Source organism: Alternaria dauci, chromosome 3 (assembly GCF_042100115.1).
Source record: "Alternaria dauci strain A2016 chromosome 3, whole genome shotgun sequence".
Taxonomy (NCBI): domain Eukaryota; kingdom Fungi; phylum Ascomycota; class Dothideomycetes; order Pleosporales; family Pleosporaceae; genus Alternaria; species Alternaria dauci.
The window spans coordinates 2,147,802-2,171,304 of NC_091274.1; the positions used below are offsets into that span (position 1 = coordinate 2,147,802).

A 23,503-nucleotide genomic window follows, 5' to 3' on the forward strand; every position below is an offset into this window, starting at 1 on the left:
GTAGCATTGGTCATCCTTGCAACGACGGAATCCCCACGCCCTCCTCATTCCAGGGGGACTAACGATCGACAATCATACCTAGGTATCAGTCACCATTCCTGATGACAATCGCAGAGATATCAGTACAATTGTGCTCATCTTTTTGACAATCGCCGTCCCGTGCAGTGCTCTTCGGTAGCATCTCTCTGATCCTGAAAGAGATCGTAATGCGAAAGTAGTCCGCTATCCGGTGTCTTTGTGGAATGGGTGCGGAATAAGGCCGAACTGCCGTTTGGTATGATTTTATCGGCATCCAATCGGCGACAGAAGCCGAGTCGGCAAGTCCCAAAAGAGACAGTACAAGATAACAATACCTAGCAAGCAAACAACCTAAAGCCATGGCTCTAACAGAGCAGACAACAACTTGGGGAGGCAAAACTCCGCGGTCCACATCTCAAGTATGACAGATGCTAACAAGCCTATCAGTCACAATGCTGCAATCGAGTAACTTCAAGCGTACCCCGCGCTTTGCAACCCCAATGTTCAAACTTGTCGTCCATCTCGGAATTATACCCGTCCTTACAACATGCTTATTTTCCGGAAACTCCCCCATCGTACCTTATTCGACTTGTTTCGAAACGCGATCCACATGCGCCGGTCTTCTCTCGTTCTTACTCGCACTATCACTGTGGTCCGCCCTTCTGGTACCCCGCGTCAGCATGCATCGTGTTAGTGTTTTCCATTTGGCTATTTATGCATGTTCAACTGCCGTGTGACCAGATGCGCTGTAATATTCCTTGTGGATAACTGGAAGTCTTTTCCTCTCTTCTTGCCGACTAAGCACCTTTTAACCTCGACTAAACAGAAAAGATGTCGAAGTCATCGATTGTCAAGGTTGCAGTAACCCAACATGAACCCGTGTGGTTCGATCTCGCTGCTACGGTAGACAAGACGTGCAAATTGATCAGCGAGGCGGCAAGGGCAGATGTGAAATTAGTTGTCTTTCCTGAGGTCTGGATACCTGGGTATCCGGCCTGGATATGGTGTGTGTTTTTACTTCCTTCTTAGGTTTTGGGTATTACCATGATGTCTATGACTACGATCACGATGGATAGCAGCAACAACTCAAACAAATGTCAACATGTTTGTAGCTCACTAACGTGGGGACAACAAAACAGGCAACGATCCATGGATGTGGAACTTGGGACCAAGTACATCAAGAACTCTCTATCCTACGACTCTCCCGAGATGGCTAGAATTTGCGCTGCAGCCCGCACAGCTCGCATCGCCGTAGTCCTCGGTTTCAGCGAAAACGACCACAACAGTCTATACATAGGGCAGTGCATCATCGACGCCTCGGGCACCATCGTCATGAAGCGACGCAAAATCAAACCCACGCATATGGAGCGCACCGTGTATGGGGACGGCGACGGTACCAGTCTCAACAATGTGGTGCAAGTCGAGGGCGTTGGACGAGTCGGTGGACTGAATTGTTGGGAACATATGCAGCCGCTTCTCAAGTATCACACGAATAGCCAGCATGAGGAGATTCATGTTGCGGCGTGGCCGCCTATGCATCCAGCGGAGAAGGGGGTCGACAAGAAGGTGGCCTGGAGTATGAGTTCTGAAGGTATGCATGACAGCCTTGTAGACAACACTACAAGCCGCTATTCTCTTTTCCCCATTCGATCTCTCCTGGCTTGTGTAGAAGAACTAACCAATCCTCTCTTTCAAGGCGCTAGTGCTCTTTCTCGTGTTCACGCCATAGAAGCTTCGACTTTCGTCTTATGTTGCCACCCTACCATGTCGGCTGCTGGTATTGCTGCGCACCGTGTCGAAGGCAATCCGCTCTTTGGCCATATTGGCGGTGGCGACTCGGCTGTGTATGGGCCCGATGGACGCAGGATGACAGAACCTCTCGGTATGGACGTAGAGGGCTTCGTGTTTGCCGAGTTGGATATGGATGAGTTGATTAGCACAAGACTGTTCGCAGATGCTGTGGGTCACTACTCCAGGCCCGACTTGCTTTGGCTGGGTGCAGATGCTAGGGAAAAGAAGCATGTTAAGAGAGAGGGCCATGGTGGTAGTGCGGACAGGGAGGTAAAGGATAAAATTGCGCTGGAGGAAGACAAAGGGGAAGTATGAGGTGTTGAGAAGTGACTTGGTGTGGGAATCGGAAAGATTAGAGGTAGAATCCTGAGTGGTAATGGAACAGAAGAGTGCTTCTTCAAGTCTATGTTTGCTACTTTTCCTGCTGTTGTATAGCTCCGGATGGAGCTTTCTCGCAACATAAAAGCAGCCGTATTATCTACTAAAATTACCAGTGTTTATCCATCAGTAGCACACACTCAGAACTCCCATCAGACATACAGAGGCCCGTACCCAGTTCCATCGCCTCTCTCGACATCGGCCATCATTGGCTTCTCGTAAAACACTCCATTTGCTGCCTCACCTTCTGTGGTTGGTAGCGGCATTTGCCTCCAGATATCCTGTATTCTCTTCGCACTCTCCAAAAAGCGGTCCTGTAGCGTCGTGTACCCAGGTACAGTAAGCTGTCCGTCTCGCTTCTTGAACTTTCCATTGATCATGACATGCTTGATATCTCCCACGTTCGCATGTAGCATGATCGCAGCGACTGGGTCGGCCCAGCCAAGTACACTAGGAGCGCGGCCGTTCCATACCAGAAGATCTGCTTTCGCTCCTGGCGCCAAAATACCAATGTCCGATCGTCGCAGTGCGAGTGCTCCATTGCGAGTCGCTAGAAGGTAGGCCTGGTTGACGGACATGGGATTCTCGGCGGGAAGGTGGCGTCGATCAATAACTTCACGGAAGAAGATCTTCCTGACGCTCTGAAGCCACAATCGTGCCTGCGTCAGGATATCTGAAGAAAAGGTAAAATGCGTGTCGATACCCAAAGCCTCCTGATCTAGGGTGAGGTGGCTATTGGGGTGTAGGTGACCGTAATGCATCTCCGATTCTGGCGTCGTGGAGACGTAGTGGTTGTACTGACGCAGCAGTTGCGCATCTGTTGCACTGTGATAGCTGGCGTGTGCGAAGACGACGGGGATCGAAAGGTTGAGGAAGTTGAATCCGTCCAAGACCTCGGGGAAGTTTGGAGCGCCATAGACGCCGCCATTTGCGTGAGTGGTTACCACCGATACATTGTTGTCACTGTCACGAATCAGTATTGTGCTTGTTTTATATGGTCGCATACTAACATGGCCAAGTCAAGGATCGTGCGCGTTTGGTTCCTGTCAGAACTGGAGAAGCCATCGTAGGAGATTCCCAGCTTTGTAGGCGAGTTTTCGAAACGCGCATCGTTGACAAGATCCCGGAAGAGCTCAATCTGCTCGTCGACTGTGAAGTTCGCGTAGTCCTGAAAGTAGTATGCAAATTCAGTTCTCACACCACTTTCCAACGTCGCATTCAACGCCGCCATAGCGTGCGCCGCCGACCATGTGCAATGGGGAAAGTCCAAAATGGTAGTGACACCGCCATTCAGGGCCTCGTACAAGCCGACGAGCTGGCCAATGTACACATCTTGGGGCGTGAGATGTGCGCCGGCGGGCGAGTCGGTGCCGTAGCGTTCGAAGTATCGCATAAGTGTGACATTCGAGCCCAGAGTCTTAAAGGCCGTCTGCCAGCTGTGGCGATGGGTATCGATGAAGCCCGTCGAGATGATGTCGTTGGCCGCATCGACGACGTCCAATTCCGCTGGTAGAGTCCCATTGTACGATCCAGAGAAAACCGCTGTTATCGTGTCGTTTTCAACCAGCACGGAACCATTTCGGATAACATCGAGGTAGTTGGCAGTGTGATCCCAGCCTATCACTGTTCCGCCCGTGAAGAGCGTTGCTGCTCTGCCGGGCGAAACGCACGCTGCAAGCACGAGAAGCGGAAACCGCAATGCACCACCACAAAGCATCTTGTGTAAGAATCTTGGGCGAGTATTTGCTCATCCTGTTCAAGCTGGACCGCACAACTTATACCCGATCACTTCTGCCATCTGATCCACCGAGTATTCCATCATACCTATCGCATGCGCCGACGCATCACCGACGCGTGAAAAACGCGTTCTGAAGGTATCACTCATCAGCAGCCGATGACGTCCGGCCAAGAAGGAGCAGGGGAAAAACTTTGGATGAGAATCTTCACGATAGATCCATCCTTCGGAAGAGACGGATCAGCCGCTGATAACCTGTAAGAGTGACTGGGTCGCAGGTAAAACCGGACACTTCTCAGCGAAGACAACTTTCTATCCTACAGCGTTATAATCATAGTAAATCTGATCTTAGATAATAACAGAAGCACTCTTCCAGAGAGATTTTATGCGCAGGTACGCTTAAGAGTAGTCTCTACTTGACGGTTGCGCTGTGTGGCAGCGGCCGAGTCAGCTTGTTCCCGCGCTCGTCTCACTTTGCCTCAAAACCTGGAAACAGTGGAGAACCGACCACCTTGCAGCAATTTGCGCACAAGCCAGACCGCGGCCTTCACCCCTAGCGCACACATCACGTGCGCCCTGCACAGCCCCCTCCTCGAAGTCCTTAAATAGAGGCCCTCCCGCCGGGTTAAGTGAGGGCATACTTACCTTCTTGCGATGACCCAGCTCAAAGATTGGGTTCATCTAACAGTCTCGTCTGCATTGCACAGCGCGGTATGGGACTGTTACGAGCTTCCTTCGGGGATCTCGGCGGGGCAATTTTTGCTGGTCTGCTTTGGAGCTTTTCATTGATCCCATCGCCCTGGCGGTGGATTGAGGAAGGGCGTGTCGGTGTTGTCTGCCGCAAAATTTCCTCGAAACTGGACCATGTGAGACTAGACTACCTGGTGCACGCCGTACGGTTTGGAAGAGCCTCATGGGCTACCAATCGTGGTGCCGATGGTGTTTGGTCGTCGTATGGTCAGCAAACAGCGCGATGAGACTTTCGCAAGCCATGAGTGCGGCGTCTGCAGTTCCGTTTCTTCGTGTCGCGCGATTAAGCACTTCGCTTCTCTACTGGCATTTCCAGGTCGGACGCGATCCTCACTGCCGTAAGTCTGTTGTCCGGCTTCGTACCAGCGAGTTGCGAGTCCCTGCAGTGCGCAAACTCGTCTGCTATTGCTAGGGGTGCCGTCCTGCAGGGCTGCCACGTCAACATCCATCCCCAAGCTTTGCCATCTTTGTGTAGTCAACATAGCTTCAACGAATGGAGAAAAATCCCGCAATCCTTCGTGGTGTTTGATGTTAAGAGCAGGTAGGATAGACTGAGCATCCCTAACTCCATGGGAGCGATATTTTGTGGGCGTCACCTCGGTTGAGCACCAATCACGCTAGTCCCCAGGTAGCCGTCGCATTCTCAAGATTGTATGAACTACTCAACGCCTACGCAGCCCGTACGAAGTGTATCGTCATCTTCGCCTCGTGCTTGGAATCCCCCAGAGATCCCTCAAGGCTACAAACTGGCTTGAGTTTTCGATAAAAGGCTGCGACAACGTTCTTTTTGGAATATACTCTGAAAACAAGGCGACAATACCATGAGGGGCAGTGTCCGACATGACGCCGAATTCCAGTTATCCCCGCACACCCCTTGGTCCACTGCACTACCGGTGCCGCACATCATGTCCCAGTCAGTATATATATAGATGTACTAGAGGTACCGTGTTGAGCCCTCTCTGCCGTGACATTGAATGCATAAAAGCCCTAGTTCGAGTTCATACCGTCTTGATAGTCAATCATGCCTCTGTCTACTGAAGTTGTCCAGAATCTCAAAAAGTCCGTCGATGCGGCCTGCGCGGATCCCCAAACTTCCATCCCAGGAACCAGTGTCGTGGTTGTGGGAAAAGATGGCAAAGAACTCTTTGCGCACGCCGCTGGCAAGAGAGGAGCTGCAAGCAGCGAGAATATGACACTTGACAGCGTGTTCTGGATCGCATCTTGCACAAAGATGATCGCTGGGCTTGCTTGCATGCAGCTTGTTGAGCAAGGAAAGCTGCATCTGGATGACGGAGACGAGACGGAGACTTTGGTCCCGGAGTTGAAGGAAACCAAAGTGCTGCAGAAGGATGGTAGTCTGGCGGAGAAGAAAGGAAAGATTACGCTAAGGATGCTCTTGTCACATACTGGTATAGCGACTTCCACAGGCTAGAAGATCCTCTTACTGACTACGATTAACAGCTGGTTTCGGATACACGTTCTTCAACGAACAACTGCGTGACTTTTCGTCGCCAGACAGCTTTCACAACGAATTCTCGGGCAGTGTCAAAGACATCCTCCAACCACTGACCTTTCAGCCGGGAGAGGGATGGCAATACGGCGTAAACATTGATTTCGCTGGTCTGGCTCTGGAGCGTAAGACTGGCATGTCTCTGAACGATTACTGCATCAAGAATATCTTCGAGCCGTTGGGACTCAAGAACATCACCATGTTCCCAACTGAAGACATGAAGAAGCGGCTAGCGCACATGCACCAGCGAAACCCTGATGGCAGTCTGGTTGAACGCGACCACCTCATGCTCAGAGTCTTGGGAGCCAAGGCGGATGAGATAAGCGGCATATTGAACAGTGGAGGCGCAGGTGCTTTCGCAATACCGTCAGACTATGCCCGTAGGTTGCAAACATGCCCCTTTACATGCCAGCGGACTAACGACGAACAGAGATCATCGCAACCTTGCTCAACGACGGAACATCGCCCAAAACCGGCGTCCAGCTGCTCAAGAAAGAGACAGTAGACCTCATGTTCACCAATCAGATCCCCCAATTCCCCGACTTCGGTCGCCAGGGGATTCCAGCAGCCAAGCCCAATCTCACAAACCCTATTTCCGACATATATCCTGTCGAAGGAAACCCACCCCAGGGATGGGGTCTGACATTCATGTTGTCTAACGGGGGTCCGACTGGCCGGTCCAAGAGTACTGGGTTCTGGGCCGGTCTGCCAAACTGCTGGTGGTGGTGTGATAGAGAAAAGGGAGTCGGCGGAATCGTATGCTGTCAGATCCTGCCGTTTGCCGATCCCAAGGTGCTTGGGTTGTGGTTCGACATTGAGACGCAGATCTACAAAGCCTTGGGAGCTTGATCAGATGTCATGTTGGGTGGCTTCGCAGCCTTTGCTTATTCAATCGGCCCGTTTTGCTGTGTCGGATTCGGTCAGATGGACAGGATCGTCAGTGCTCTGATTTCCAAGCTTGCGTCAAGCTGCATAGTCGTAGGCAATCGCTATCCTTTCGCACTTGATATACTCTTGATCGAGCATCAAAACCATAACGTTGGGTCTAGGGAAGCCTAAATTGGATCGTGAGCATAGTGCACATCGTACCCCCACATGCTGCTAGCGCCACTTGTCATCTACAGACCACAAGGTTGTCCGTTGGTTACAGATAAGCCACGAACGCCCACGACTAACAAACGTGCGCCAAAGCTGCAATTTGAGCTGATAACTGAATCGCTTTTCGTGGCGGTGAGGACGTTGAAACCATCCATAGTTTCGTGGGCCGATCCGATGCTCGTTTCACACAAGTTGCACTGGAGAAGGTTTCGGAACAGTCCGATCGCGAGTCAAAGGGCCAATTATAACATGATAGGCTGCAAGCGGAGAGAAGTCGCGCCTAAGTCAGACCGAGAGTCCGGTACAAACCATCCCGTGGGCTATCAAGATAACGTTGCGATGGAATATTGAGGGCTGCTTCTGGTGAAAAGTGGGTGGTTGTAAACAAGGAACATATATCTGTGAAGCATACGATCGACGGAACCAGCCGTGGAGTATCCTCAATCGTCAACTATGAGCGGGATAGAAGCTTGGGTTGAGCATCATCATGCCCTGCCACGCGTTAGCCTTCCCCGCATTTCTGTGTTGGGATGTGGGCCCCCTAGCCGGCAACGCGGGGTGTGCATATCAGCAACGCACTTGTCTCTTTGCATCAAGCACACCTCTCGTGTCTTTCCCTCTTTTTGCCGTACAATCCGAGTAGCAGCCATGAACTTCGTGGACGTGCAACCCAAGTCGTTCCTCGACTACGCCTGGACGTCGCCATCTTCGGCGGCGGTGGCGGCCACCAAACCTTCCAAGACAAGTCGGAAACAGAACAGGTGCTGCGATCAATGTCGTAAAGGGAAGAGAGCGTGCGACGCGGCGATCCTGGAGGACACCCTTTTAGAAACGAGTAAATCTGGAGCAACCCCTACGGTGTTTCATTATAGTGGTGAGCCACACCCTCTTCGATAGTAGTGCAGACGTCAGCTAACCCGTCAGACGTCTACGGGCCACTAGCTTCGTGCGGTAACTGTGAAAAGACAAAGAAGAGCTGCACGTTCGAGTGGCTGCGTTCGCAGCGTGTATCGCAAGCTTCGCAACCACCACAAACAGCTGCGCCGCCAGCAAAGAGGCGCCGCACACGAAGCAATTCCACCAGCCGAGCACAGAAGCCAAATGTAGCTTGTCATTCCACCACAGCAACCAAGTCAAAACAGAACCGACATTCAAGCAACGATGATTTCCCGGGCCATACCCCACCCGTTGAACTAGGCGTGACTTTTGGAGATTTTCCGTGCGGTTCTTCTATGTTTACCGCCGATCCCACAATCCCCCTTTTCCATGAGCCGCCGCCGATGTTTGAAAAAGAAGAAACAACAGATGAATCAGAACTCGCTGGCGGGTTTGCCGAGGCAAACTGGACTCTTCTCGATTGCGACTCCGGTAGAGGCTCGTCCCTAAAAACAACCTCAGAGAGCAGCGATGACAAGCCCGAACGCGACAGCCCTTCAGATTATCCAGACACCAGCAGCATGAGCATAAGCAAACCACCTTCTACTATATCAGAAGGGACGGTTGCATGTACCGGTCAAAAGAGGCGTCGCTCCAGCTCCTCGGCATCAATCTCAAATGGTGCGCACTCTTACCCAGTAATATCATATGCCAGCGATATCCTTTCATCGAGCAACAACACGTATCTGACTGAAAACCTGCTGAGGATCTATCATGATAGTTTCGAAAACGCACTTGCATGCTGGGTAACAGAGAGAACCTGTCCCTACAGTGCAAAATCGGATACTCTGCTAGCCACAAACGCTAGACCTGATTGGAATAGAATCTATCATCGGGTGGTTCGCCTCGACAGACTAGCATCTACCATCAGAGGACGCAAGCTTACTCAGATGGAAGACCGCGCAGCATCCAGGGCCTTGGACTTGGCAGTCTTCTCTTTCGCTTCACAGTGGGCACAGTCCAGCGCCAGAAGCAGAACAAAGTATCCGTTCCATAGCACTTCGGTCAACGCTGGTAGCAGCGTTTTCGATGGCGAAGAGGACGAATGTACCCCGGCTGGCTTGGACTTTGATCGCACCTTGCAAATATCAGCATGGCATGAGGCCCGCAACGCACTACAAAAGGCGGGCGAGGTGGAGTCATTCCGGGTGGTACTCGCGCAAATCATTTTCGCTTTGACACAACGACCGGTTGAAACAGTCGACGGAACGCACGATGCGCAGAGCTCTGTATCGAGGGCCGAAACGATGGAGACTGACGCCTGTGCGCAAGTATCAAGGGAAGGTACACCCATACTTGCAAGCGATGAGGATATGGACGAGTGTGCAGACCTGATGTCGAAGTTGAACCTTGCAATTGAGGCTGACGGACCACCTGTACATCTCGAATCAGGTCTCCGACTCATCCACTCTCTTAGATCACGCATGGCCATGTCCAAAGAAGCGCGACGCAGCAGCTCTGCACGGCAACGACGCTCGCCAGTCGTTCGGCTTGAAGACGCGGATCGCGCAACAGTGGACCTCCTGTTCTGGTTGGGCGTCATGTTCGACACTCTTTCAGCAGCAATGCACAAACGACCGTTGGTGGTGTCGGATGAAGATAGCGATGTAGTGCTTAGCGAAAGCATGCAAATCGAGCACTCGGTCCAACAGGCAGTAACACCTTCGTCGACGGACGAGAGTGACGGACTTTGGGATGAGTATTTGTTCGCTCAACAACAACAGCAGAACCCGGAGCATGTGCCCATGAGGTGGCCATGCTCATTCGACGAAGCGGCAACCGCGCTGTGCGATGCAGCTCCTGTCAAGGTGTTACTGTTCAGGAGGGTTTGCCGGATCCAGACACTCCTCACAAGAAACGCGCGAGGCGCCAAGGTGGAAGAGGCTGTCAGTTCGGCCATGGAAGTGTGCAACCACTGGGATGCGCTGTACGCACCTTTTATCCGTGACTGCATCCAGAACCACGATCGCCTTCCACCCCGCGTGCAGTCGTGGTACGTTTGTGTTACCGGCCACTGGCACCTGGCGACGCTTCTGCTTGCAGACTTGATGGAAGTGGTAGACGAGTCAGAGCTTGGGCTTGAAGAAGCGACACAGCAACGGAACTTGACCGCCTTCATTGCGAAGTTCCGTGAGAACAACTGTCGGGTATTGTCCGACCTAGCGAGCTGTGCGTGCCCGCGAGAAGGCGCATCATTCCCACAGTCGCACGAGTTTCATTTTGCAGTGAACGAAGGCGCACTGCTGACGGAACCATGGACTGTGGTGTTGATTCGCGCATTCGCCAAGGCGGGTGTTTTGCTACTAGAGTCAGACACTCTGTTGCCGTCTGACCTAGATCGGGAGGATGCTTTCCAGCGAGCTGATGCTTGTATTAAGGCGTTGTGGTTTTTGGGCAGAAAATCTGACATGGCTCTGTCGGCAGCGAATATCTTGGGAGAGGCGTTGAAGCAGCGACGGAAAAGTGCACAGGACAGGGTTAGCGACATGAGTGTCTTTTTAGAGAGCGATCTGTGGCATGATTTGGAAGGGGCGTTTGAGGTGGACTGTGAACTATAGCCAGCCACAATGTACTATTTCTGTGCCATGACATGCGGTGTGACGACATGAAGTGAAGAGACTGGCGGGGTGCTGTCGACAAGTAGATGAGGTGAGTACCAAGACAGCTAAGGCGCTCAGACTGCGAATGCGAAGCCGCGAATCACGTGTTTTCGCGTTGGCCGGAATTTGGGGAGGAGCGATAAGGGGATTACTGTGCGACGGTCAAGTGCAGATGTCACACATGATCTGCTGCCGTGACTGTTCCAGCAAGATACGCTAATTGCGAACTGCCACACGATACAGTTGTTCATGCTCCATTTCTAGCGGTTGCCCAACCCCCCCTTCCCGCGGTCACGCCAATCGCGCTAAGACGCGTGCAACGGTCGGCTGTTCGAGCTTCGTCTTCCCCACACCCACGCCATGGGTCTTACCGCGTACGCGTCCAGAAGGCACAAGACCTGAGTCTCTACTGACATCCAACATAGCTTATGGGACACAATCAGGAAGCACGAGGAGAGCGTACCGGTTGCACAGCTTGCCGAAGAACACCACCGGCGTCATGGCAGGCCACTCCGCATTGCTGTCGACGAGGCCGATTGGCGCTTCAACAACCTCACGGTGCAGCAAGTTCATGTCATACGGGAGAGTGAGTAGTGCACGCCTCCATTCTTGCTTTGCTCACACAGCTAGCCTCCAATGAGTACGCCTTCCAAGGTATCGAGAAAGCCATGTTCTACCGCATCTGCCGCCTTCTCACCCTAAACATTCAACTCATATTCGTCTTCGACGGCCCCAGTCGACCCTGGAAGCGAGGCAATAGAGGAGGCGGGCGGGTCGACTTCGAAGCGCAGCGTCTGCTCAAAGAGATGCTTCAATACTTTGGGATCCCATACCATGAAGCACCGGGAGAGGCAGAGGCAGAATGCGCTCGTCTGCAGATTCTAGGCCTCGTTGACGCCGTCTGGTCGCAAGACTCCGACTGCATCATGTTTGGCTGCACCCTCTGGTTACGGGACCATCGCATCGCCAAAGAAAAGGGCATCACGGATAGGTCCAAAGAGAACACCAAGAAGAATGGGAAATACGCCAACGTTGTACGAGCATGCGACTTGAAGGACAAATGCAATCTAGATCGAGATGGACTTGTCTTGTTTGCAATGCTCGTCGGCGGTGATTACGACGTCAAAGGCTTACCCCAGTGTGGGCCGTCTCTAGCTCTACAGGCGGTCAAGCAGGGACTTGGCCGACGCCTGGTTGCGTGTCGAGATCAGACCGAGTGCGGGTCTTGGGCTGTAGAGCTGGCCATGTTCTTTGAACGGAGTGCTCGTGGACACAGCATTGACATTCCACCACGCTTTCCGGATTTCAAAACGTTACAGAAATACTACAGACCAAAGGTCACAAGCGACGAAGATCTGCTCAACAAATCACGGCTCAATCTTGACCACGTTCGTCCGATCCAGGAACTGAAGCTGCTCACACTGACCAGCGAGCGCTTCAACATATGGGGACGTCTGTACATGAACTGGGTCGGGCCTGTGCTATTGACACGTAACCTGGTCACAAGAGATCCGTCTTTGCCTCTTGAACTAATTCACGACATCAGACTCACGAAACAACGACTGAAGAAGACCGATGACGAGCCGCCAATGCGTACTTTTGAACGCAAACTGACCTTTTCCCCTTTCGGCGTCACTTCTCTAAGTCGAGCTGATTTTGAAGGCGATCGGGTGGGTCATTGGAATGGAGAAAAGGCAACGTTTTTCGACCCAGATCATCGTGTGGAATGTGAATTTCCGCAGTACTGGTTGCGCAAAATCCTTCCAGCAGACGTACTGGATCCGCCATTTCGAGGAGCACAAAAGCATACGCCTAAGCGTAAACGACCAACAGATGACATCAAGGAAGAGCCCGCCATATCGAGTACAGCTAAGCGGAAACGTGGGGACAAAAGGGAAGATGTTTCCGCTGCTAAACTCCCACGCAGTGCATCCCTGAGGAAGTCAAAAGAACCTGTCTCTATTGTCAGGTCTCGCAATTTAGCCCTGACGCCGACCGCCCGGAAAATTCTCGATTGCATCGAACTGTCCGACTCTGATGATGAGGATAGACCCTCCAAACCAGCTAACTCTCACCCCAAAGAACTTGCACCTAGTCAAGTGCAATTGTCTAATATCATTGATCTTGGTTCACCCGAGCCATCTGAACAAAAAAGCGATTTGGATGTCTCGGATACAGGTCGAGGTTATCTAGCAAACGCACGGCCATTGGATATCCCAGACGAAGAAGACGAAGGGCTACAGCTAGCTTTGCGCCTGAGCATGCAAGACCAAGGCGTTATGATTCCCTCAACAAAAAATCCTTCTGGCTTCCCATCTTCCAGTCGGGGAAATTATGACGGTATCTTCGCGATGAGGGAAGCAGGCAGGGATGTATCAGGCACCTCTGTTCCTGCCTGGTCGCTCGATCAAACAAACAGCAACGCTCTACCACCTAGAGCTGCTCAAACTCAAACTCCTCGTAGAGAATTCAAAAATGGTGAATTGCACGTTTCGCAAGCGCCAATAAGGGGTATTCACGCAGGTCTTGTAGGACGAGGACCAGTCGACATACCCAATTGGTCACGTCCTCTACCACCCGCTGCTGTTCCGTCAAAATCGCCGATGTCGTCTTCCAGACCTGGCACCAAAGATTATGTCCAAGCAACCACTGCACCTTCTCCCACTGAGATCCGCGCTGCTCGGCTTCGACACTTCGAAATGTCATCTCCCGGTCCCCTGCAGAACACAAAAGATCAGTCTATTCTGCCGCGGACAACTGCTTATAATGTACCCGTAGGCGTTGAGTGTATAGACCTGACAGATGACTGAGCGGCAGGTTATGGCTGCCGTTTAACATCCGCATATACAGTATGTCTACTATATTCACTAGCGGTACTAAAACCGATCTACCTCAGGCTTCACAGGGTGGGAGTAAAAGGTGAAAGGCTGCGGTAGCACTTCTTCGTCGGCGCCCATGCTATGTAGTTTATGGGTCTACAGGATAAAGGGGCTTTCCACCCAGCCGTTTAAATACTCTAGCACAACCGAGACTCTCAACCATCGATTGTGTATCCACGCAATTCAGCTGAAGATGGACTCAATCCCCGTTATCTACCAAGATGTTGTTGAACGTGTTTTCAACGTCGCTACACCCACGGAAGCGCCCAAAGATGAGCCTGTATGCTTTGTCTGTCGTCGAGAATATGGAAGCGTCGGCTCAGGCATAGAGACCCACCTGGATTTCCTTAGCCTACTACCCGGCGCATATAGAAAGGCGTTCGTTGAGCAGACTGTCGAAGCTGTCCGAACACCATGTGGGCATATATTTTGCCTCTCTTGCTTGAGCGCATGGTTCAAGCGGAGGAAAGTATGCCCCTGTCCTATGTGCTGTACGCCCATTGAGATTCCATTTCTCTTTGAACTATGGAATACAGACGATGGTCGGCTTGATGTCGGCATCCAGGGCCTCTCCCTAGCTCTCCACGTTTCAACGCCTGTCGCACAGGAAACTTATCGAATTCTCAACTTGCAGACTCGAGAGCTGCTCACTACTACGGATACGATGCCCTTTGAGTGGAGTTCGGGAGCTTTAGTTCATGACTTACCCATCTTTATGGTCACCGTTGCTCGACGCTTCTATCACCAATCGTTGAGACCGAAGGAAGGCCCCCGAGTAGCCAAGGATCTTACGTACATGAAGCGACACAATCCGGTTAGCCTCGTAACGGTCGAGCCGCGGTTCAATGATCTCAAATCTCTCGCACGCTTCGATGCGCCACTTGCTAAGCACGAGGATGCTTTGAGGATGTATCAGCTCCTCTGCGACCGTATCAAACATGTCGAGAGTAACATGGGTGACGAACACGGTCGGTGTAGCAACTGGGAGGGCTCAGTACGGACGTTGGTGTACAGGCTCGTTCAGGAAGAGATGCCTGGGGCTAACGGCGGTGTAAGTCAGAGGCGTTGGTGGGCGTATGTTGAGTGTGTGATCAAGGCCATGTTCGTCTGGCAAGCGTACTGTTACCGCGCACGGAGGCTGACGTTCTTGCGCATTGGGCAAATGGACATCAGTGCAGTGGGAGTGGAGGACGGCGTTCGGGCATACCGGATAGGCTAAAGGGGTCTAATGATGATGTTTGTCTATGATGTCGATAGACTGCAGAGTGGCGACCACCTACGTGAAGATAACTTGGCAATATTCAGAGAAATGACATGCTCGCATCTAACCTTTGTCGGCTTGGAATTACCCTGTACAATATATGTGATGGTAACACTGGTTGCATCTCGACTCTGTGCGCGAACGAGCCCGGTTTTTTCGCCTGTCGCGTACTACGGTCTCGTGCGCGGAACAGCATGGCAAAAGCACCTGTAGTGTTGGGTGTGCGTGTATAGATGCCGATCAGTGTAGCGTGGAATCGCGATCGTTTTGGGCTGTGAAGCCAGCGCAATCATCCAGATGTGAGCAGCCATCGCGGATCAGTCTGAAGACTCTAGCCAGACTCACTGCCCGTTGTCGTGTCTTTCCAAGCAGATGCAAAGTCGCGCGCTGACATGAACGTCTGGCACCAGTACGCTGCCTCCCCTCATCGCGGCAGTCCATTCCCTGCAGCACCGCTCCCGCCACTCGCTCCGCTTCTAGAGCTCTCACTGCTCCCGTTGCCTGCCCTAGCACCCATCCTCGCACCCGGCTGCCTTGCCAGCGCCAGTCTAACGGGCTCCTCTCTCCCTTGCCCCACAATCCCACTACCACCAGCTGCAACCGCACTGCCGCCTCCACGCCCGCCTCCAACGCCCATGGGTCCCCGTCGCAGCAGTTCTTCAAGTCCCAGGTCGCGCCATGTTGGCTCCTTCTTCGTCTGTGTCGCTCGCTGTATGCCGAATGCCGCGTGCTGGTCTGGCACAACGTCGTCTTCGTCTTCGGGGTTCACGGGCTGGAGGTGTGGGGGGACGTAAATGTCTTCGGGCGTGAGTTGAGAAGAGGTGAGATTGGTGAACTGCTCGAGGAGGTCGGCGTGGTGCGACGAGTGCATGTGCAGGTAGGTTGCTGTTGAATCGCGCGTCTGCGGCGAGTTAGTCTAGGCGTTGATTGTACGGCGCGGAGTTATCGGAATACCATTTTGAGATTGTTGCCAAGTTTGAGAAGGCGTGTGTAGTATCGTGCCAACGTAGTCGGTGTTTGAGAGCGTGAACGCGGAATGACGCCGCGTTAGGACTGAATGGCGTGCTAACCTAACTCGGATGCCTTTGAGGATTGCGTATCGGCCTGTTCAACCTCACTTCGTCTCTCCAACATTCTCTGCTCTCTGCGCCCTGTTGACAGCTGCTATTCCTTGCGTGTGTCCTAGAGTGGAACATCGAGGTACAAAGAAGCCGCCACATATCCCACAACCTCTTCCAGTCATTGCGCATTACTAGTGACAGCACCATGTAGCCGAGTCTCATCGCGCGGACGAAATCAGAGCCCTCATCAAGAAAAACAACTGCTCATCATGGCAGTAGAAGCTTCTTTGGCTGGACTGCCTGTATGATGATGCTAGCGGACTTACAGGGTATCATATACCTCAACAGATCAATTCGCTGCTGTAAGCCAGCCTCATCGCGGGTTTCGTCAAAGCGATCAAAGTCTTCCAGGACAGTTCCTCGTTCAAGCGACGACAAGGGTGCTGCATAGCGATGGCCAGTCTCACAGTGTGACTTCTCGAATCAACTCGTATCATTAGTTTGCCGAGGTTCTTCCATACCAACCCGCTATCTCCACAAACCCCACAATGTACAACAAGCGTCATCAACCCAGAGCAGCCTGCAGTCAAGGACCGTGTGATTTGATCCGAACGGCCACTAGAGTATTTTTGCAGTGCAAGCTGCACCCACGAATAGAATACGAATGGGACAAGCCCTCGTTAGAGACCGTGTAGGCTACATGGAATCTCCTTATTTAAAGCCCCTCTCAGCAGCGTCTCGTTGAAGTAAGATACCACCCCCTCGCTCTTTACCCGATTATCAAGCCCGAACCCTGAAGCAAGCTATTCACACCCCTAAACCCGCTACCTACGCATTCACAATGACCGAGGGACGTTGCAACTGCGGAAGCATCAAGGTCTCCATTCCTGCTCTACCAGAGAAATCCGCCATCTGCTACTGGTATGCATCACTGTCTTGGTTTCCGCGTATGTTTTCAAATTAACTCTCCAAGTGCCAATTGTCGGCGTGCCGGATCAAGCGTTGGGTCTGTCCTCTACCTCTTCGACAAGTCTGAAGTCACGATCAACCACTCGGGTAATAGTCTCAAGAACTACAAGGACACCGATACAAAGAGTGGGAACCCGATTACCCGACAATTTTGCGGCAACTGTGGATGGTGAGTTGCCAGTGCATGTGGCATTGGAGGCGTATTGCTGACAAAGAGATAGCCCCGTTGCGTCTTTGATGGGTGACGACTCGCCAAAGATGTTCTTGAAGGCTGGTCTGTTTGACAAGATTCCTGTTCCGGGCTTAAAGTCGTTTGAGCAGGAAGAGCCGAGCTGGATGAAGATTGTTTAGAGTATTCGAGGTACAATACTACTGAAAATATGTATTGAATACATTCTGCCTCGAATCCTGCTGCCTATTTCCATTCGCATCGCTCTGCATGTGTTGAACAGAGGTGCAATCAAGGAGGTGTTGTTGTTGGCCATCTTCTCATACCAAATATGGTTTGCTTGACCTCAAGGATACTGCCATGTCTCAAGGCACGAGCTTGGAGCTTCCTAAGGTGAGGCAGTGTAAACGATCATTGTTTTCAAGCGTTGTTTCTGGCATCGCACTGTCGACTCATGCAACAAGAAAGTCGTGTTGTGAAGGAAACCGCACGGTCGACGTTCTCACGTCTCACGCGACGCCATTCAGCCGGCCCCAAAGCTACTGGCAGCCCCCCACATCAATCATTCTTCCGGCTCGTCGATTCATCAAACAACGGTAACAGCCCCAAACCTCACTGGCCTTGATGCATCCCCAAGATAATCTAGATGCACGCGCAATGCATCTGCCAAGCACCCAGCATGTTTCAGCAACAGGGATCTTGGGGATCCTTTCATCGTGAAACGTGGCTTCCAATTTCGCGCGAGTAATTCCTCCGCCGTCGAAGATCTTCAAAGTCTGGCTTCTTCGACACTTTCCTTTTACTCAGCACTATCCATCATTCAAAAGGAGAAAAACAACATAGTAAAGAGCTTGGAAGATGGTCACAGCAACATGGCCGCGGCGACGGCATCTACCCGCTTATGTTGCCCTCTCCACACTTTTATGCGCTTCGAATGCCAGAGCGGAGCTATTCTACGCAGCGCGCAGTCCGGCAATCCAAGACGGTCTCATCAACAAACCTGCATCAACATGTCCGGTCGCTCAGGATGGCGTCACTACCGATACATTTCCGTGGACACACAATCCTACATGTGTTGACGTCGTAATGCCAAGTGACGGAAATGATGCCACCGGAGCGGAGGGCCATCAAACATTCTGCGCGTACACTAACGCGGATTACAACAACGGTCGCGGAGTCAGCTTCGTAGTAACCCCGGAGGTCGCAGCTAGTGTTACGATGGAGACGTTCGGTATGAGCATTGGTGGCATGGAAGGTGTGGTTGATGAAAATATGGGTATGTGGGAAGTCAAATATGCAGGCGAGAAAGGAAAGGGGCTGTTTGCGAAGAAAGACATTGCTGGAATTTTCCCTGGCGAGAGTGTGATTGTGCAGACACCGGTGCTATTTGTTGCTAAGCCGCTGGCGAGATCCGAGGACAGGCCACAGCACGTGTTGAAGCAGGCAGTCGAGCAGTTGCCAGCAAAAACTAGGGAGATGGTCAAGAAGTTGGATGTCAATGTGGATGGCACTGTCGAGGATATTGTCCTGACCAATGGCATTGGTGTGAAGTGGCCGTGGGTTGATGAGGTTCCGGAGCTGTTGGCGGTTGTCCCTGAAGCTGCGGTAAGTCATGACCGATAACTTTCCCATCAGTGTTCTTTCTGACTCCGATATAGCGCATCAATCATGCGTGCCGACCGAACACCTTGTGGCGCTTCAACGATTACACTCTCTCATTTGAAGTCATTGCTCTCAGAGACATCAAGCCCGGTGAAGAGATCACACGAAGCTGTAAGTCATCGTCAAATATGGAACCGAAAACGCAGTTACTGATCTTATTTTGGCAGATGGCTACGAAAAACGCTCTCGCAAGCGCCGCGTCAAGACCCTGATGGCTCAATTTGGCTTCCAATGCGCATGCCCCCTATGCACTGGAGATGACGAAACAGTGATGACATCCAACGACCACCTCTCCGAGATCAAAGCCTTGAAATCCGTTCTCCCCACCGAGGAAAAGGACTCGGCGCAGCTCCTCCGCATCCTCCCCAAACTCATCGAGCAACTGGAAAAAGAAGAGCTCTTCGCCGATCTACCACAGTATGAAGAGATTCTCGCATACACATGGAGCAGTTTCGGAATTGAAGACCGGGCGAAGCACTGGGCGGAGAGGGCGCAGAAACATTGGGCCGTTGTGGCGGGCAAGGAGAGTTGGGAGCAGAGGAGGTGTGGAGAACTGGCGGAGAACGTTAGGGGACACAGTACTTGGATGACGTGGAAGGGTGATCCTTGGGAGGAACAAGCATTGGATGGGCAGGAGGGGGAAAAGGCATGAACATGGATACGAAGGTTGAGCATCATTTGGCGTTGTTGTGGAAGAGATGGAGAAGAATGGAGCATGTGCATAATCTCGTCTACCAATGTATACATTATTTAGCAAATTCGAAGCAGGCCATTAGGTGTATTATATAGTGATTTTTTTAGCAAGCATGACCTCAGTCATCGAAGAATTTTTCGTCTCCATGCGCACGATCCAATCTCCAAACAAGTATCTCGATCTCCGTCGCGCCCCATTTTCCCCCTTCAGCAGCCTGCTTTGTACGACCTTCCAACGTGCTCACTATGCCTTCGTCTGGTACCCCTGCAAACTCGTGCATAGCGAGCCAAGTGGCAGGCTCAGGATGCGGCTCATCCGTCGTTGGTAACCCCTTTAAAGCACGAGACTGCGCATTAGTCCTTGCGTAGAGAAGTTTGAAGCGCACCGTACGTATGTACTGTGGTGTCTGTTCGACGACATGTGCTTGCTGTGAACGGATTAACTCCAGTACCAACGTGTACCAAATAAACCGACTAGAAGTGACGTTGTTCATGCATACATTTTGGAAGAAGGCAGTGACTTCTTCTTCTGCCATCTGCTTCTCCGGTCTAATGCCCAATGTGATCATGAACTTTTGTTCACCACCCACCACTTCTCTTGTTCTCTTCGTCGCACCCATAAAACCCAGGTAACTGACGTCCATATCCGCCAAATCATAAATGACCCCACTGCCCGGAAGCTTACTACTCGTGAAGCCAATCTTTTTAAACTCGTCACCCAACGTGAAGGCCAGATCCTCCATGGGGTAGCAGGCTAAGAAAGGCTTCGGATTCTGTGCATCGCCAAGGGGGGAGAAGTTGTGAATATCGACGTAGCGCATTGCAGAGTGAATGCTGGATGTAGAAACTACTTCTGTGATATGCTCATTGTCGTACCAGGCTAGGAATGTAGGTTCGCTGAGTAGATACTGGGCAGAGGGGGAGATGCGGGAGCGGACGAAGAGGATGCCTGGGCCTTGAATCGCGGGAGTGGACATATTGCTGTGTTTTGGTCGGATACAGGAAAATGAGCGGATGTGGCCAAGTGTTTAAGATGTCGTGTCGGAACGTGGTATGCGAAGTAGTAGAAAAATAGTGGGAGTAAGCTGGTCTTGGGTGTGAGGGGAGTGAAGAAACTTGGTATACAGTGTCATGCTGGCGTTGGGAAGGTCAAATGTAAAGAAAATAGTCAAAGATGTACTGTATCGGAAATGTATTGCCGGACTGTAACTAAGCGTTACCCCGCCTGTTTCCATTCGCTATCATTGATTTGGTCCTTCATTACAGGTCGCGAGATCGTGTCTTGATGTTCGCTATGCTGGCAAGAAACATGGTGTATAGAGGCAGCCGAACGTATCCCTTCACACTCGTTGCCCTCGACAAGAGCGCTACACGGTGAAAGGATTGGTCCGTCTTTTCGCTCGTGCAAAAGTATTGCTATACAATTCTCCCAGAGAGCTTCTGGTATGCCTGCTCCAAGAATGATTATCACGATGGATACGCCACGATTAGCAAAGAAACCATGGGCTTCCAAGTGCCTCTGGGAGAATGCAACTCTCGACAGCAGACGACTTTGAAGCCCGTGATGAACATGACTGATTAGATGTAAAGTCATTTCTGCCCTTTCCTGTCACTTGGCCCAATCTCCTAGGCAGCTAGCATACCTAGTTGGTAGACGTCGTATTGCGCCACCACCGGTGACGTTCAAGTCGTACTCGTATCTCACAGCTTCGACTTGTCTGTCAACAGATTTTCCAGACCAGTCTTCAACTGGTGGCTCATGCCGTCTTTTCCAGGTCGCCGGCTTTCACGGTCAACAAAGACATGGATAAACTCGCCAACAGCCTTGACTTGGTCCTGGCCCTTTTCGAAGACGCCAATTTCGTATGTTACGGAACTCTTGCCAAGCTTGTTGACTCGCAATGCGAGATGTACGACGGCGGGAAACTCGACTGGGGCGAGGTAATCACAATGCGAGTGTACGACGAGGCCGATCTGTGGTGAAGTAGGGGGGTGCAGTGAACAGTGTTGGATGAGGTACGTGTTGACAACAGAGTCGAATCTATTTGTCGTCAGGGATTGCAGCGTCCGACAGGAGAGAGAGAGAGAGATACAGATAGTAGTAGACGCTGTTGTTCATGTGATGGTACATGTCATTATCGCTCCTTCCTGTTGTTAGCACCGAACGGGGGGCAGAGGCAGAAGGCGCACCATCTCGTCCTATACTCGAGTTGAAAGCGATAGTCGCTTCGGCGACGCGATTTCAATGCCTGCAGTGCCATGTCGTGGATCTGTGGCAGTCGATGTGGAGGGAAGACGCGTCTCGGGATGGGAAGACGGCGGCTATGTTCCCTGCATCACACACACATCTGCCTCGGCTTGCGCAACATTTCTCCCACACGCACCCTCCGCCCCTCGACGGCCTCGACCCCGCGATTCTGGCGCCCTCTCCGCGCATCCTCGCATACCTCGCCTCAAAGGGACGCCTGCCTGTGCCCAAGACACGCACCGGCTCACCCTCCATGGCCCTCGTGCCTTGGCCCCCGCGCGACAAATACCCGCCCTTGCCCGACGACAAATTCCCCTGGAAAGAGCCGCCCGCCGTCGCAATCACGCCCTGCGACCCCTGGCCCCCGCCATACTACCTCGAGGATGGCCTGCGCAAGGTCACGCCCTACCACTTCACATACAACACCTTCTGCAAGGAGCGGTGGCGGGGCCGGGAAATTCTCGACATCTTCTCGAGCGAGTTCCGCGACCGCCCCGCAGAGTACTACCAAAAGGCCATAGAAGAGGGGCGCGTCGTCCTCAACGGACAGCCTGTACCCAGCATCAGAACCATTGTCAAGAACGGCGATGTCATATCCCACACCCTGCACCGCCACGAGCCCCCGTGTACCGCGCAGCCCATTGGCATCGTCCACGAGGATGACAACATGATTGTCATCAACAAGCCTGCGGGCATGCCAGTGCATCCTGCTGGCCGGTACAACTTCAACTCCATCATCGAGATTATGAGGGCAGATCGCGGCTATGGCTGGAATCCACTGCCATGCAACCGCCTCGACAGGTTGACGAGTGGTATCATGTTCATCGGCAAGCACAAGCAGGCGGCAGAGGAACTGAGTGCCCAGATAAGAGGCAGGACCGTCAAGAAGGAGTACATCACGCGAGTCGTGGGCGAGTTCCCAGAAGGAGAAATCCTCTGTGAGAAGCCCATCCTACAGATCAGCCCCAAGCTGGGCCTGAACCGCGTGCGTGCCAACGGCAAGGAGGCAAAGACGGTCTTCAAGAGACTCGCATACTACCCACCAAAGGACGACGTAAACACAGAGCAAGGGAAACAAGGAGATGCGCGCCCCGATGGCCAGCCGTGGAAGAAGCTCCGCGGCTATTCCATCGTGCGTTGCATGCCAGTGACAGGGCGCACCCACCAACTGCGCGTCCACCTCCAATTCCTCGGTCATCCCATATCCAACGACCCCATATACGCCAACCAGCGCGTCTTTGGCCCAGCCCTCGGCCGTGGCCAATCCGAAGACGACGACGACGAAGACATCATGTCCCGCCTCTCGCGCATGGGCAAGGAGGAAGTCGCCGATGCCGTCGCATACCACGACGAGATGGTCAATGCCTACAACAAGAAGAAAGCAGAACGTATGACCGGAGAAAAGTGCAAGGTATGCGATACCGACCTTTACAGCGATCCAGGCACACATGAGTTGGGTATCTACCTGCATGCGCGGAGATATCGGTGTGAGGAAGGAAAGTGGGACTATGAGACTGGCCTGCCCGACTGGGCGTTGCCGCCACCTGGATACGAGGGGCCTACTGAAAGCACCGAAGAGTCTGATCCATTGGCCGTGGATCTGAAAAAGCTGGGTTTGGAGGACGAGCCCAATACAGACTCAAAGACAAACGGCTCAAACGAGTCAAAGCCAGCAGCTCCTTCAGAAGAACCGGCTGTTGCTAGTGCAACCGCTTGAGCATTGAAGCATTGGATCTTGCTATACA

The 23,503-nt window shown here is 52.4% G+C and overlaps 10 protein-coding genes across 10 annotated transcripts; 6 read left to right on the forward strand and 4 right to left on the reverse strand.

Annotated features, from left to right (window-relative positions):
- Positions 1–849: 849 nt before the first annotated feature.
- On the forward strand, positions 850–2,124 carry ACET3X_004348 (uncharacterized protein; the record flags this gene model as incomplete). The annotated part of the gene is made up of 3 exons (XM_069450542.1): positions 850–1,022; positions 1,158–1,609; positions 1,715–2,124. 3 exons carry the CDS (start codon positions 850–852, stop codon positions 2,122–2,124), a joined length of 1,035 nt encoding a protein of 344 aa, XP_069308326.1.
- A 215-nt stretch (positions 2,125–2,339) lies between these two features.
- On the reverse strand, positions 2,340–3,904 carry ACET3X_004349 (uncharacterized protein; the record flags this gene model as incomplete). The annotated part of the gene is made up of 2 exons (XM_069450543.1): positions 2,340–3,150; positions 3,198–3,904. The coding sequence occupies 2 exons, from the start codon at positions 3,902–3,904 to the stop codon at positions 2,340–2,342; spliced, it is 1,518 nt and encodes a 505-aa protein (XP_069308327.1).
- A 1,789-nt stretch (positions 3,905–5,693) lies between these two features.
- Positions 5,694–7,031, forward strand: ACET3X_004350 (uncharacterized protein; the record flags this gene model as incomplete). Its single annotated transcript, XM_069450544.1, has 3 exons — positions 5,694–6,081; positions 6,134–6,562; positions 6,613–7,031. The coding sequence occupies 3 exons, from the start codon at positions 5,694–5,696 to the stop codon at positions 7,029–7,031; spliced, it is 1,236 nt and encodes a 411-aa protein (XP_069308328.1).
- A 4,145-nt stretch (positions 7,032–11,176) lies between these two features.
- On the forward strand, positions 11,177–12,382 carry ACET3X_004351 (uncharacterized protein; the record flags this gene model as incomplete). Its single annotated transcript, XM_069450545.1, has 4 exons — positions 11,177–11,190; positions 11,242–11,402; positions 11,447–12,307; positions 12,363–12,382. 4 exons carry the CDS (start codon positions 11,177–11,179, stop codon positions 12,380–12,382), a joined length of 1,056 nt encoding a protein of 351 aa, XP_069308329.1.
- Positions 12,383–15,005: 2,623 nt separating this feature from the next.
- On the reverse strand, positions 15,006–15,951 carry ACET3X_004352 (uncharacterized protein). Its single transcript, XM_069450547.1, has 2 exons — positions 15,911–15,951; positions 15,006–15,857 (listed from the first exon to the last, which is right to left on the reverse strand). The coding sequence occupies exons 1-2, from the start codon at positions 15,911–15,913 to the stop codon at positions 15,381–15,383; spliced, it is 480 nt and encodes a 159-aa protein (XP_069308330.1). The 5' UTR covers positions 15,914–15,951; the 3' UTR covers positions 15,006–15,380.
- Positions 15,952–16,858: 907 nt separating this feature from the next.
- On the forward strand, positions 16,859–17,337 carry ACET3X_004353 (uncharacterized protein; the record flags this gene model as incomplete). The annotated part of the gene is made up of 3 exons (XM_069450548.1): positions 16,859–16,938; positions 16,991–17,155; positions 17,208–17,337. The coding sequence occupies 3 exons, from the start codon at positions 16,859–16,861 to the stop codon at positions 17,335–17,337; spliced, it is 375 nt and encodes a 124-aa protein (XP_069308331.1).
- A 413-nt stretch (positions 17,338–17,750) lies between these two features.
- Positions 17,751–19,606, forward strand: ACET3X_004354 (uncharacterized protein). The gene is made up of 3 exons (XM_069450549.1): positions 17,751–18,760; positions 18,814–18,928; positions 18,985–19,606. The coding sequence occupies exons 1-3, from the start codon at positions 18,014–18,016 to the stop codon at positions 19,467–19,469; spliced, it is 1,347 nt and encodes a 448-aa protein (XP_069308332.1). The 5' UTR covers positions 17,751–18,013; the 3' UTR covers positions 19,470–19,606.
- A 23-nt stretch (positions 19,607–19,629) lies between these two features.
- ACET3X_004355 (uncharacterized protein) lies at positions 19,630–20,487 on the reverse strand (the record flags this gene model as incomplete). Its single annotated transcript, XM_069450550.1, has 1 exon — positions 19,630–20,487. The coding sequence occupies one exon, from the start codon at positions 20,485–20,487 to the stop codon at positions 19,630–19,632; it is 858 nt and encodes a 285-aa protein (XP_069308333.1).
- Positions 20,488–21,211: 724 nt separating this feature from the next.
- Positions 21,212–21,771, reverse strand: ACET3X_004356 (uncharacterized protein; the record flags this gene model as incomplete). Its single annotated transcript, XM_069450551.1, has 3 exons — positions 21,212–21,551; positions 21,604–21,654; positions 21,701–21,771. The coding sequence occupies 3 exons, from the start codon at positions 21,769–21,771 to the stop codon at positions 21,212–21,214; spliced, it is 462 nt and encodes a 153-aa protein (XP_069308334.1).
- Positions 21,772–22,011: 240 nt separating this feature from the next.
- Positions 22,012–23,475, forward strand: ACET3X_004357 (uncharacterized protein; the record flags this gene model as incomplete). The annotated part of the gene is made up of 1 exon (XM_069450552.1): positions 22,012–23,475. The coding sequence occupies one exon, from the start codon at positions 22,012–22,014 to the stop codon at positions 23,473–23,475; it is 1,464 nt and encodes a 487-aa protein (XP_069308335.1).
- Between the last annotated feature and the right edge of the window lie 28 nt (positions 23,476–23,503).